The sequence below is a fragment of the Bactrocera neohumeralis genome, chromosome 2 (assembly GCF_024586455.1).
Source record: "Bactrocera neohumeralis isolate Rockhampton chromosome 2, APGP_CSIRO_Bneo_wtdbg2-racon-allhic-juicebox.fasta_v2, whole genome shotgun sequence".
Taxonomy (NCBI): Eukaryota; Metazoa; Arthropoda; class Insecta; order Diptera; family Tephritidae; genus Bactrocera; species Bactrocera neohumeralis.
In genome coordinates, this window is record NC_065919.1 from 79,472,885 (window position 1) to 79,486,692 (window position 13,808).

General features: G+C 29.4%; 1 protein-coding gene across 40 annotated transcripts in view; it reads right to left on the minus strand.

Moving 5' to 3' along the window:
• LOC126765566 (calcium-activated potassium channel slowpoke) overlaps positions 1–13,808 on the minus strand; it is a 165,831-nt gene that overhangs the window by 30,698 nt on the left and 121,325 nt on the right. For 16 of the 40 annotated variants that reach the window (XM_050483283.1, XM_050483215.1, XM_050483188.1 and 13 more), the window contains 2 exons: positions 8,487–8,645; positions 6,675–6,751 (listed from right to left, as the gene is read on the minus strand). In XM_050483283.1, the coding sequence (XP_050339240.1) occupies positions 6,675–6,751; positions 8,487–8,645 (236 nt within the window). Of the gene's footprint in view, positions 1–5,715; positions 5,752–6,674; positions 6,752–8,486; positions 8,646–12,659; positions 12,773–13,808 lie in introns of all 40 variants that reach the window. The other 24 variants (XM_050483213.1, XM_050483186.1, XM_050483203.1 and 21 more) reach the window with 3 other exon arrangements.

The following is a 13,808-nucleotide window of genomic DNA, read 5'->3' on the forward strand; positions in this document are numbered from 1 at the left end:
ATTGTCTGATTACTTAGACTGAGAGCACCGAAATATGCACCATCACACTTCAACAAGTGCAAGGAGATGAAGAAGTGAGGAAAGCCATCTTGATGAAACGCCGAGCTCCATAAATAATTTTGGCGAATATTGATACGTGTCGTTGGTCGGATAAAAATCCGGATCCGTTACGATCTGAGCAACTCTCTAAGATTTTCTTTGATTAATTTTCCATTAATAACCGCAATTTATTCAACTTTGTATAGAAGACTCGGAGAAGAAATATTTTATAAATATTGTTGTCTGTATATATTTTCAGCCTTATGTAGTCTAGGTAAAAAGACTTTAAAGACGGTGGAGAGCTCGTTGAAGACATGTCTCGTTCTGGACGACCTTTTCAACTGATGAAAACATTAAAAAAAAGTGAAGTATATGGTGCTTGAAGATCATCAGGCAAGTGTTAGAGAGATGGAAATAGTGCTTCAAATGATGTTGGTGGAAATTTTGGGTATGAAACGCGTTCTTGCTCAACTCATTGCATTGTTTGTTGCACTATCTACATTCGTAGTTGAGTTGCCTAAAGCCATTCCAACGCCAAGAGGTTTCAATGCAGCGCATACTTTTACAAACTGGAACGCGTGAATAAGAACCAAAAGCTTGCGCTACTGCTGCTACGGTAGAAATAAACAAACGGTTCGTCAAATGCGCGGTTAGCGTTTAAGCTGCAGCGGCGTGTGTGTATCCTGGCGTAGCGAAGCCGCATCCAACGCAACCAAACTGTTAACCAAAACGCTGTAATTTAACTAAATTTCAAACGCAATTGTTGTTGCCGTTTACGGTAGCGATTAGTCACAACAGGCACGTAGCGTTGAGGATTTTATGAGGTTGCCACGTTTTTATAACTTTTTTTTTAATAATTTTTCAAAATTACTCGTAAATTTAAAATTAAAAAAAAAATTTTTTCATATTATTATTTTTTTTTTAATTAAATTTTTTTTTTTTTTTTTCTAATATACTTTTATTAATTTTCCCATTACTCTTCGCATCAACAACACTATTGCATACTTAAGAATCAGCAAAAGAACGCAACGCATTTCTTATTATTATCACAGCTACTTGTCTAACTAATAAATATTTACAGTTGTATTGGTTGTGCCTACTATCATTTCATCAAATCAGGTTGAACAGCCGTACAATGCTGTATGCATAAGTTAGTAGTAAGAATGTTACGTATACGCACCTACGAACTCTTTGTCTATGCTCTAAACGCAACTGATAATATATACTTTATTTATTTATATATATATATATATATATATATAGTTAGAAAGGTGTGTACTATGTTGTGAAACACTACAAGAACGTATTTACATTTGCTTTGTAACAAGTGTAACTCTGTAGAAACATTCGTATATACATATATATAGTTTTATATACTCTTTCCAACGTATTGCGGTGGTGTTTATGTTTACATACAATGCCTTTTGGTGAATGATACCTAATTTACTTTACCGAAAATACATAAAAACGCATAACTTACTTTCTACATACTCATGTATATATGTATGTTGTTGTTTAAGTTACTGTTTATCCATATATTTTTTATTTACCATATTATTTAGACCTGCAGAATGTGTGTGAGTGTTTTATAAAATTTTTTGATAATTTAGTATATATTATTTTGGATATTTTGTGCGAGATTTGATAAAAAATCGAGCAACGTGCAATTTAAATAGTTTTAAGAAGGAAACATATGTGCGCTTCTGTGCTGCTATGAGTATATAGTTTACTTTCAACATATATTTGTCGCCTGCAATAATTTTCTAACGGTTTCGAGTACTTGTAATGCATGTAATTAGACATAAAATTGCACGTTCGCAAACTTTATCGCATCTCTATTGGAAATTCTGCTTAATACTCACTATGCTAAATACCTATTTTCTTCAAAAAGTTTGTTTGCAATTGTTTACTGTATAAATCGCATAACAAATACCAATAATTATTTATATATGTGATACAAATACCTAAGCAGTAACATTGCAAGTCCAAATATTCAAATATATAACTACATTTGGTATTATCAATCAATCAATTAACCATAAATATGGGGCAATTACATAAGTGGCAGTATAACATACACTATAAGGGGCTCATACTTGCATTTGTAATTACATAACGGTATACATATGTATGTGTAATTATATTATTACCATATATGCATAATATTATTGCTTATTACATATATTTATGTACGTCTATGTTTATGAGTATTCTTTATTTTTTGGTTTCGAGTTTGTGCCAGTCCATGCACTGCTCATCAGCAATTAGAACATTGACGAGCTAACAAAAAGTAAAAGCAATTTACGTTTATGTGCAGAGTATTTAGATTTGATATTAAAGGGAAAGTTCAAAAAATTCTTGGTTTAAAGTAACTTATTCAAAAGAAAATTGGAGTGGTATATGTGTGTGGGAGTCTGTGTTCATCATAAAATTCCTAGGTATGTTTATGGCTGTAGGTGTCTGTACAAATAATTACTAAATATGTTTCAAGCCAATTGCAAGATAAAAGTAGATTATTTAATTTAAAAGTATAATTTAATTGAGTGTGAGATTTTTTCAATTTGTAATCAGAGAACTCGGCATTAATTGAGAAATTTAAATAATATATTCCTTTCACGTTTCTTAAACCTAAAAACCTTCTTGAAAGCGTCCCGAAATCGTATTTTATAGGAGTATTAACTAAACCTTAATTGACAAAATTTGCAATTTAAGATGACATCGCTAAGTAAGCTCACACGAAAGTTGAGCAATCCCGCAATGAACTATTAAAATCTTTCCATAAGGCATAAGACTAGGGACATCCTATCAGCACAATCTATTTCTCTGTATTCGATATGTACATATGTCTAGCTCGTTTTTCTTTGGTCTGAAAAATCCGTACGTGACTGAAGAGCAGTTTGTTCCAGTTTTCAGTGCGATTAGATCAAAAGGGAGCTCAAAATCTAATTTCGAAAAGGCTTAGAGAGGCATAGTAAAAATTTAATAAATGGATTTCGGCGATTTCTTGTTTCAAAAAGTGGGACGCCATATCACAAGCACCATAAAAACATGATTCATTGCCGCCAAGTTACCTGCACGGTTTATTAGCCGCTCCGGCGATATCTTTTGGTCACCTCGAATATGGAAATGGATTAATGGGTTACATGGGTTTACGGGTTTCAATTTGTTTTATTGTCTTATTAAATTCTACAACACCTCTAGAATATTGTCCTAAATTTTCAAGTTGATCCGAGTAATAGTTTTGGAGATACAGCCTTCAAAACTTCTGCGCTCGAGGCTAGCTAGGCTAAGTGAGCCGTCTTTAAACGCGCTTTTCTCGAATAATGTTTTTGAGGTCGGTTGACAAGATTTCTCGAGAACTACTCAACCGATCTTCATGAAATTTTTCACAGGTCTTTCAGATACAATTCTTAAAGACTTTGACGAATGTCGTGTTTCTTCGATTACAACTATATGAAAGAAACAAGGTCGCGAACTGAAATTTTCAATTTTTAAATTTTTTGTAAATATTTCTGGCAAAAATCCCAGTTTTAGGTGTTTTTCCCTCGTTCAAGTTCTGAGTTAAGGTTTTATCTAAAACACGTATTTTTTAACTATAGGAGATCTTGTAAGGAGTTATACTGCCAACGCGGGCGCAGAAAGACTAAGGACAGAAAGCCCGAAGAATGAAAGAATATTACACAATATTGAATATGTTTCATATTTCGTCAGTAATAAATAATTATTTTTTATTGCTACAACCCTGCTTTTAATATTTCACTCATTACGTAAGAAGTAGAGCTGAAGACTTTTATGAAAAGTTGTTAATACTGATCTATATCGGAAAAATTATTTTTAAATGTCTTTAATTAAAAACTAAACATAGAAAGAGTATTCTAATTTTAATTTAAACATAATTATCACATTTTAATAAAAAATAAAAAATGAATATTATTAAAAAATTCTCTTTCGTTTGAACATTTTCAGAAGCTAAAGATTTTTAATCCTTCCTCAATATACTCGCGCAAGGATTTTCTGATTATGTATAGTATATATAAATAATTAATTTCGATTACTTACTACTAATTATGTGCATTAAAATTTTCAAATTGTTTTCTACAATTTTTTTTAATAGTGTGCTGAGAGAGTTAAAAAATGTGATTTGGAGCGGTGTGTTGCCATATTGAAAATAAAAAAAAAACTATTACAAAGAATTTTGTATTTAATAGTATGTAAATAAATTTCCTCAGTGTTTTGGTTTTACAAATTAAAAGTAAGTTTGTCTCTTTGGTCTTCGGTGGTCTAGGGAGAGAATGCAACGCAGGCAAACATATTTACAGAAAAAGTGAGGAATCAGACAAAGAAATTGAGAATTGATATTGAAACTTAGTTAATAATTAGGTATTTTGAGGAAGCAGCCATACGGTAACGGTAGTGTAAAAGAGGCGGCTTGCACCGAAAACAAGAACAAATAAGTCATTACAGGTACATCTAAAAGAGTTTTGAAGGAAGTATACGGTGGGAAAAAGGAAATGAAATTAAATGAAAAATTGGTAGAAAAAAAATATTAAAATAATAAAATAAGTTACTTGAATAGAACCTGTTACTTTTTAATTTTCGAAAATTATAGATGTAAAAAATAAGACAATATTTTGTTTTCGTAAATTACAGCTCTGAAAAATAAAATAGCAATAACAAGTTAAAAATTTTGACAAAGTTAACATATAAAAATGTTCTCAAATTGATTCTGTTACTTTTTAATTTTTCGAAAATTACAGCTCTAGAAAAAAAAACTTTTTTAATTTTTTTGTAATTAAGAAAAATGAAAGATATCTTTTTTTTTATTTTACGACAATTTAGTGAGATTTCATCGAAAATTATGGTTGTGAAAAATAAAGTAATATTTTTAAATTTTTCAAAAATTACAATTCTGAAAAATAAAATAATTTTTTTCGTAATTGAGAAAAGTAAGTGAGAGACAAAATTTTTTTCATTTTAAAACAATTTAATGAGATTCGAGCAGTTCTAAGAATATTAACGGTTCAAAACTAGTTCATTTTACAGCGTAGCACGACTTACCACGACTATTTATTTATTGTTTTTTGAAATACATATTGTTATAATATATTATCCTGTGATTATATATTTTAAATACAATATTCAAAAATAAATTGTGAGAGTTTTTTTCATAAAAATATTTACAAATTATGCTTTGAGCAACTATGTTGGCATTTAGTTTAAATTTGTATGAAATAATATAATTGAAATAAAAAGGACTATAAAAGTGCTAGTAGTTAGTACTTAGAAAAAAAATTGAAATTAAATGGTGTAAAAGTAAATGATTAATAAACAAAAAAATAATAAAACCAAAAAGTAACGCTTGTGGATACTGGATTGGATGGCTCTTGGTTTGTTTACTAGAAGTTTTAAGTGTTTGAAATCAAAAAAAAAAAAAAAATTAAGTCTGAATTAAAATTGCAATTTAAAGCCTGTTTTTGAAGGCGAATTGCGTGTTTGAAATTTTAAAAATTTTGCTAAAAAAATATTTTGTGTATTTTAATAAAATTCGTGTTGGTTCTTGGGTGTATAATTTTGCATTCTTTTTTCTCTAATTTAATTTTTTTTCTTTTAAAAATATACAGTTTATTCATATTCATAGCAACACACTTTAAATTAACTGGTTTAAAAATAATTTACCTAAATCATCAAATTTGGTCCTCGGCTGTACTGTCACTGTTCGGGAGATGCGTATTGTTTTGGTTTATGAGTTGTAAATTTTTGGAAATACCATTATATAAATGTAGATATATTCATATATGTATATTTATAAGTCAATAGTTTTCAATAACATAAAGGTAGTGTAATATCAAATTATTAAATTTGAGTTGTGTAGTTTTTAACGACAACAAAGAGTGTTTTTCGATAGGCAGAACGCACAGAGTTATTGTTTTTTTTGTTTTTGGGCGAATACACCGATATTTTGAAAGATATTATGATATTATGAGCACATATAATATAAGAAATAAAAATATATATATATTTCTCATAAACAAAAAAAAAGTGTTTAAATATATTTTCATGTAAGTTTGAGTTTAAATATCATACGTTAAACTTAGTTAAGTGTTTTGTGTTTTTATAGTAAATATGTAATAATTATTTTTTAGGCATTTAGCGATAAAATTAAAAATATTGTATATGTTTATATATTATATAAGTACTACTAACTAGTTAATAGAGATAGCTTTAAAGTAACAGTATTAGTATTTTCAATACCTCAACTTTTTGTTACCATAAATTATGCAGGCTTTTATATGGTTTTAACGTATTGCGTAAAATCTTCAATTTAAAAAGTCGTACCTATGTTATATATTTTTTTAGCACTGCTTCACAACTTCACAGCACAATAACACGCAGAATTACAATTCTTATAATTATTTATCAATATATATTGTTGGTCTCAATATTTTCATGTTGCTTAATATACTTTCGAGATAGTAGTTGAAATTAAATTGAAAAACCAAATTCAAAAATTCTTACTAGAGAATCAAAATTATTCGAAATTAATGTTTATTTTGCATATAAAAATAAAACTAAATAAATATTTTATACAAATGATTCAAACATTATATTCGTTTAGTTATGGAAAGTTTACTTACAGTTTTTGCATTTACACTTCTTGATCAATGTTTCGTCTTTGATGTCCTCATGGCAGGCCTTGCAGTAGAACCAGGCGCTGAAATGTCAAAATTTTTTTAATGATATTAAAGAACATATGTTATAGAAAATGGTGAGCATATTATTAGGATTAGTATATTGGGGTTAGCGAGTCATATGTGCCGTACAAATATAGGCAGAAATAAAAAAAAATCTGGTAAAGTTTGGTCATTATGATTTTTCATTTCAGGAATATTTTTTATTTTGTTAGAGTATTTAAGTGGTTATATACAGTTAGAATTTTCAAAAAATCGTTCATTTTATTTTCTTAATGTACAGAAAATTTAATTTCGTTTCGGCGAATATTTTCGAATTTACACGCAAATTTGAAAAGGCGTTTCAGAGTGCTTGGAAGTGCAAGGCCAATCTTTAAACGCGCTTTTCTCAAAATGGATTTTTGGATCAATAATTTTAAAAGTTTTCTCCAAAAAAATTCTGGAAATTCGCTTTTTTGGACTTCTAGCTGTATTTAACCCCTTAATGCATTTGAACAATTTATTGTCTAGTGAAAATATAAACTTATTCTTTTAGGGAATATAACGATCTAAGTGAAAAGTCTCATATGATTTTTTTTTTTCAAAAAATAAGTATTCGAAGTCAAAGTCCAACCAAAAAAATAAAAGATTATTTTTACAATTTATTGAATTATTTATAATGCCTCAAAACCATAAACAATCTTTTTTATGCTTTTTGTTGGTTTTATAACAGTTATTGCATAATTTTTGACTACAAAAGTTATTATGAGGGAGCGGTCGGATACTATGGACAAACAATATTAACAATAGTAGGACTTTATTTTTTTAATTTCGTGCAAAAATCTATTGGTCGAAATATTTTTTCGCAGTTAGTATGACTGTCAGTGACATCTGTGCCAAATTTCACATCAAAATAGTCGTTAGTGTTTAGTATACGCTTGCCTTTCTGAAGTATAAACACATCATTCGGCGATTTTTACAATGAGTGAAATTAATCATCAAAGAAGTCCACGTAAATTTTGTGTGCGGAATCTAATTTCTGCTGCTCAAACGTTCAGAATGTTGAAAAATGCCTTCGGTGAGCAAGCAAGTGTTTCTGATTGGTACACTTTATTCAAAGAGGGTCGAGAACGACGTCGAACCACGTCCAGAACGGCCATCAGCATCGATTGATCATCACGTCAATAAAATAAGGGATTTGGTGCTTGAGAATCATCAATAAATCGTCAAAGATCTTACAGGCATCATCGGAAGCATCAGTGAAAACTTTTTTGAAAGTTCATTTGGGCCTAAGAAAACTCAAAATCATTAAATTTTTTGGAAAAATTGAGTTGCGTTAACTTCTGTGAAATAATGCTTTCTGACTACCAGGATGTCATGAAACGTATTACAGCTAGCAATGAGTCTTGGATCTATGATTACGATCCGAAAACTGACGATCAATTGGCCGAATATCGTGGCAAAGGTGAACCGAAGCCGAAAAAACCACGTCAAAGCAGGTCAAAAATTAAAGTTATGTTGAGAGATTTCTTCGAACGAGGTGGGATAAACTCCGAGTTGCTTCCGAACGGCAAAACTATTTTTAGGATGTCACACCTAGGTGTACCCCTTAAAAATATTCTTATGCCTTAAAAAATGTTAGAAACTTTATGTTTTACAAATTTAGTGACTTTTATTACTGCTGTTACATCCTTTAAAATCCTCCAATTAACAATAAAAAATAATATTTAACATATAAGTCGCTACAACTGTGATTACAAAAAATAAGCGTCTACTTACCGTTTCACTTCATCGGCACTCTGCGCTATAAAGAAGCCTTGTGTATTCGCCTGTATTTTGGCATTACGCGGATTTATCGATATTTTGCTATCCGCGCCCTCTTCGGCACCTTTGATTTCGATAGCTACTAGCAATAGTTTCAGCTTCGAGAAGCACAGTCTGCGAACAGGAGTTGATAAATACGAAATTATTAGTATTTGTTAATAAAAATGTACATAAAGTTTCAAATGTTTTGAATAAAGCACTATGCAGTAGCAGTAGTTTTGAAAAAGTATAAGTGATAAGTTGTAAATATTAATAAAAAAGTTGTAATATCCAGTATTTATTAAATGTGCCATGATTTATAAGGACACAGAAAAATTACAAAATTACAAAAATTCATGCATACAACAAATGTGATGTGTTAGAAGTGTATTAAAACATGTAAGGAAGCGGTAAGTTCGGGTTTAACCGAACGTTTTATACTCTCGTAATTTGTAAACATCTAAGTCGGGGAAATATTGTCAGGTGTTGCAAAACTTTACATTGAAAAATGCTGCCGAAACCATTTTTTGTCTGAGCTGGCTGCCCAGCGACGATAATCCAATTAGATTTCAACAACGCCCACTTAAAAAAATGTCTACGTTATCCTGGTCATTTCTATGTATAAAAAAAATATTCCATATCTATTTCGATAATTTTTAGGTGATACAAGCAAATGTTAGGTGAACAAAATATTATTATTAGTAACAAAATGTTGCGAGAATATAACAATTTGTGTTGGAAAAAAGTGCAAAGATATTCATATACAACATATGTTGCATGCAAAGTCAAAAAATCGCATGCGATATATATTTTTGTATTATTATATCTAAAAAATACTAAAAAAAAGTACTTACTACGCGTTTAAAAAATATAAAAAATATTTTTTAAAAATAAATCAAACTATTATTTCTGCGCTAAGCAAAACAAGCAGCCAACTACCGAAGCTGTATATACAAAACACATTCACATTCACATCTTTCACGAGCGACGAGGACAGCGGTGTTGCTAACAGGACGCATGCCAACGGTTTTTCTATAATGCGTTTGTATGTGTGTGCGGAACATTTTCATAGCAATTGAGTTAATTGCACTACTCAAAAGGATGTGGTAATTAGTTTGCAAGCATTCTATGGACTGGGGGGAAAGTACGGGTATGCCAGTATGTATGTAAGTGTTAATAGCATATTTCATTATCTTAAGTATGGTATATATTAGTTTGAGTTCAATGTTATTGTGGCGTACGACTGCTACTGTTAATAAAATGTTAAATTACAGCATGGGTCTTGTTTTGAGGGAGAGGAGTTGTTTACCTAGCAATTTTCAATGTATATATGCTTGTAAGGATGGACATATAGATCAGCAGAAAAAATAGTGTCCAAAACATGCAGCAGTTATTTCTTGGCATGAAGTGGGTAGTAGACTGTGAGCGTCTTTAGATGTGTAGTAATATATGTATATTATATGTATCAGGGGCTTTGGGGTGTTAATGCAGATATTTGATTAGCTACATTGATAAGTAAAGCCAAAAGTAGGGTTGTATACTTTCAGGAGATAGGCAAGCAAGCATTTGAAGTGTTTTGAAAAAGTTGTTCAAAAATATTGAGGATAAATATTCAGGTTTGTGACTGTACAGCTTTTGATAATGTTATGTGTCTGTTTAGCTGCCTGGGGTTCTATTGTACAAAGGTAAATACATTAATGGTAGGTTTTTCTGTCATCAGTATTTTAGATATTGTTTTTTATTTCAATAAATGTATTACATATGTTTGTTTGAATGAAGTTTATATTCAGTTGTAGTAATTGGGTAGAAAACTTTCGAGATTTAGACACCAAAGAGTGTCCTCTAGAGTGAGGCACTTTAGAGGATGTCCAAAAAACCGCTTTTGGCTGAAAACATTAGAAAAACTAGTTTGGATGAGCACAAAATTGGATCGAGTTAGATATATGCACTCTAAATGTATCAAAAGAATTTGTTGGACATAACGCATGTAAAAGTATGTCTAGGCAAAAAAATTTAGCAGACAACTGAGTCACAAATCAGTTGAAACGAACGCCATATTGCACGAATTGCTCTTCGAATTACTTCTACATTCACTGTTCTTTCCACCAGCGACTTTTATTTTTATTTTGTTTTAAAATCCCATTGGAATACATATAGAAATTGACACAAAAGACCTCAGGTACATCCATTGGAATCCAAGAGTTTAAAGACTTGTAAAAGTCTTGCTGTAGGCCACGATGTCTTATATTTTTCGGTTTGAACAAATTTCTTCGCAATCTGAAGTAAGGAGTTAATTTTTACAAATGTCTGTTCTATATTCTAATTCGGTTTAGAAAGTGATAAAATGCAATGCGTAGACCGTTTAGTATTAAAATTAGACCTTTTCCACTAAAAAAAGTTTCATGTTTAGAGGGTCTTTATATTACACTGTTCTTAAAAAAATTAAATCTAAATCTCGAAAATCTTCAGAATTTTGTTTAACAATTTGTTTCTGTTGCTTTGTTGTTATGTTAGTATTTGCTAAATATGCAGGAGGCAGGGAGACAGGCAAGTGGTTGAAACTATGTGCGTACAGATTTTAAAGGTTTTTTGTTAGGTTAAGTTTTGGATTTTGCTAGAATGTCATTAATGTCATTACGGGGCAAAAAAATATGCAAGACCGTAAACATTCCAAATAAATTCAAAAAATTTTGGAAGTTATGTTGAGACGCACTAGTGGGGAAAGAGTGTAGTAGAGAAGACAACGAATTTCAAATTTAAATTATTTTTTTAAATTTATTATTATAATTTAATTTATTACTACGTAATAATTTATTATTAATAATATTTTCAAAAAAATTTGCAATAACAAGAATAAAAATATAAGAAAATATTAAAACTAAATTAAAAAGTTAAAAAAAAAAATTATTTACATTTACTTATAAAAAATTTTTAAATATTGCAGAAAATTAGGATTAAAGAATAAACATTTAATTATTATTTACATTTTGATTTATAAAAGTAAAATAATTTTTAACTTTTTAGAAAGAGAGGGGAATTATAAAAACAAAATAGTTTTAAAAAATAATAGTCTACAATTTTTAAATTTGAATCGTTTTTTTTGTATAAATAAATCAAATGTTGAGAAAAAAATAATAAAAAAAATTTAATGGTTGAATTAAATATTAAAAAAAGTAAATTATTAAAAAATGCTTTTTTTAATTTATCTATTATTCTTATTATTTTGTTGTATAAATAAATTAAAATAATAAAAAATTTAAAAAAATAACTATTAAAATTAAACAATAAAAAATTTCATTATAAAAAAATATTTTCTTTTTTAATTTCTCCATTATTCTCATTATTTTTTTGTATAAGTACATTAAATGTAGAAAAAAAACCAATAAAAAACTGAAAAAATTATCATGGATTAAATTAAATATTAAAAAAAAAATTAAATTATCAAAAATAATTTTTTTTTTTTGAATATTTCTATTATTTTAATTATTTTGTTGTATAACAACTACATTAAATGTGGAGAAAAAACAATAGCAAATCTAAACAAAAAATTTCATGGATGAAAATTGACCTATTAAATTTTTTTTTAATTTTCCTATTATTTTTATTATTTTGTTGTATAAATACATTAAATATAGAGAAAAAAATAATAACATATTAAAAAAAATTATCATTAATTCAATCAAATCCAAAAACAGTAAAGAAAAAAAATAAATATTTTTTTTTTAATTTTTCTATTACTCTTCTTTTTTTGAGGTATAAATGCATTAAAAAAAAAGAAAAAAAAATTATCGCGAATGAAATTAAATATAAAAATAAAAAAAATATTTTTTTTGTAACTTTTCTATTACTTAATTTCTATTTTGATTGATCATTACTGATAAAAAATCGAAGTATTACTTCACTCCAATACACTTCACCCTCTTCCCTACACTGGTGCGTCTCATTTGTGTTTTTAGTAGTAATTATATTGTTTTTAGTTTATGTTTTTATTTTCATTACTTCTAATAAATGCTAAGTAAAATGCAGTTACTTTTTAAAAAAATGTCATTATTTATAAGTACGAAATTTCTGTTTAGTTTACTTAATGTAAAGTAAGAACAAAAAAAATTATAGAACAAGAGTACATAATTCGCTTGTTTCGGGTCTTACTCGCTGGCTTGTGGGAATGTCATGCCGGTAAATGAAGGTGAGAGGGTTTCGGTGTACATCTCACACCCGGTACCTTGAAGATAATCGTTTTGCCAGGCCTGTGTATCTGGTGACTGAAAGTTAAAAATGATTCGGATGTGGTACGGATTTTAGTAACCAAAAACCAACAAGAAATAACATTATAGCAAATTCTTATATACAATCGAAACTACCAAATACGCTATGGAGGGGCGGGGCGACTAGATAAGATAGATGCAGTTGTGTATTGCTGCAGTGCAACGAGGAATGCAGCAGACACTGCGCATTGTTCTTGTACTTTACAGCATAGGCCAGGCATTGTACGTCATACGCTCGTTCCGGAAAGGGAGTTGCTTGAGCATTTCTCTTTTGCTACAAGAAAGGATGCAATACTTGATTTTTCTAACGCAACAAATTTACTCCTTAAGTCTACTATGCCATATCGTTGGAGCCGGAAAAGTGCAGCTTTAACAACACGGGTCTATTTTCATGCTTCTAATTTTGAGGGCGAAATTCAAAGGGCCACTTTAGTAGTTGTCGTATTAAAGGTGAATAGTAGTAGAATGCCAGGTTTATTACTCTCATTCAGGTGTCTCTCTTTGCTCACTCCTTCTAAGCAGCATTGACTGAAGAATTTGCACGCGAGCAGACTATTTATTATTTATAAAATGGTAGGCATACATGGCGCACTTTGCTTTATGTACAAACAGAAATATCCCTGCTTTATGCAGCACAAAACGAAAAAGAGAAAGAATAAACAACCGAAAGCAACGCAAAATAACCTAAAAGCGCAATTATTGTAAAAGTTTGGCATATTTGCAATGAAAATAATAGAAAATGGCTCGTAACTATGTATGAGTATGCTCGTATATTGAGTATTTATGTATATATGTATAGGAAAATATAGCTTAAATGTTCATTGCAAATGATTATTTTGTGTATTACACTATGCGCCCAAGTAATAGCACCACCTGATTAATTTTTATTTTTATGGACAAACTTCGAAACCGCTCATTATATACTATACATCGTTGCTTGAGGGAAGCTAACTTAATATTTCTTATTGGTCACTGTAATATTCGAGCGTTTTAATAAAAAAAAATGGCGAAATTGACTCAGCTCGTTATATAT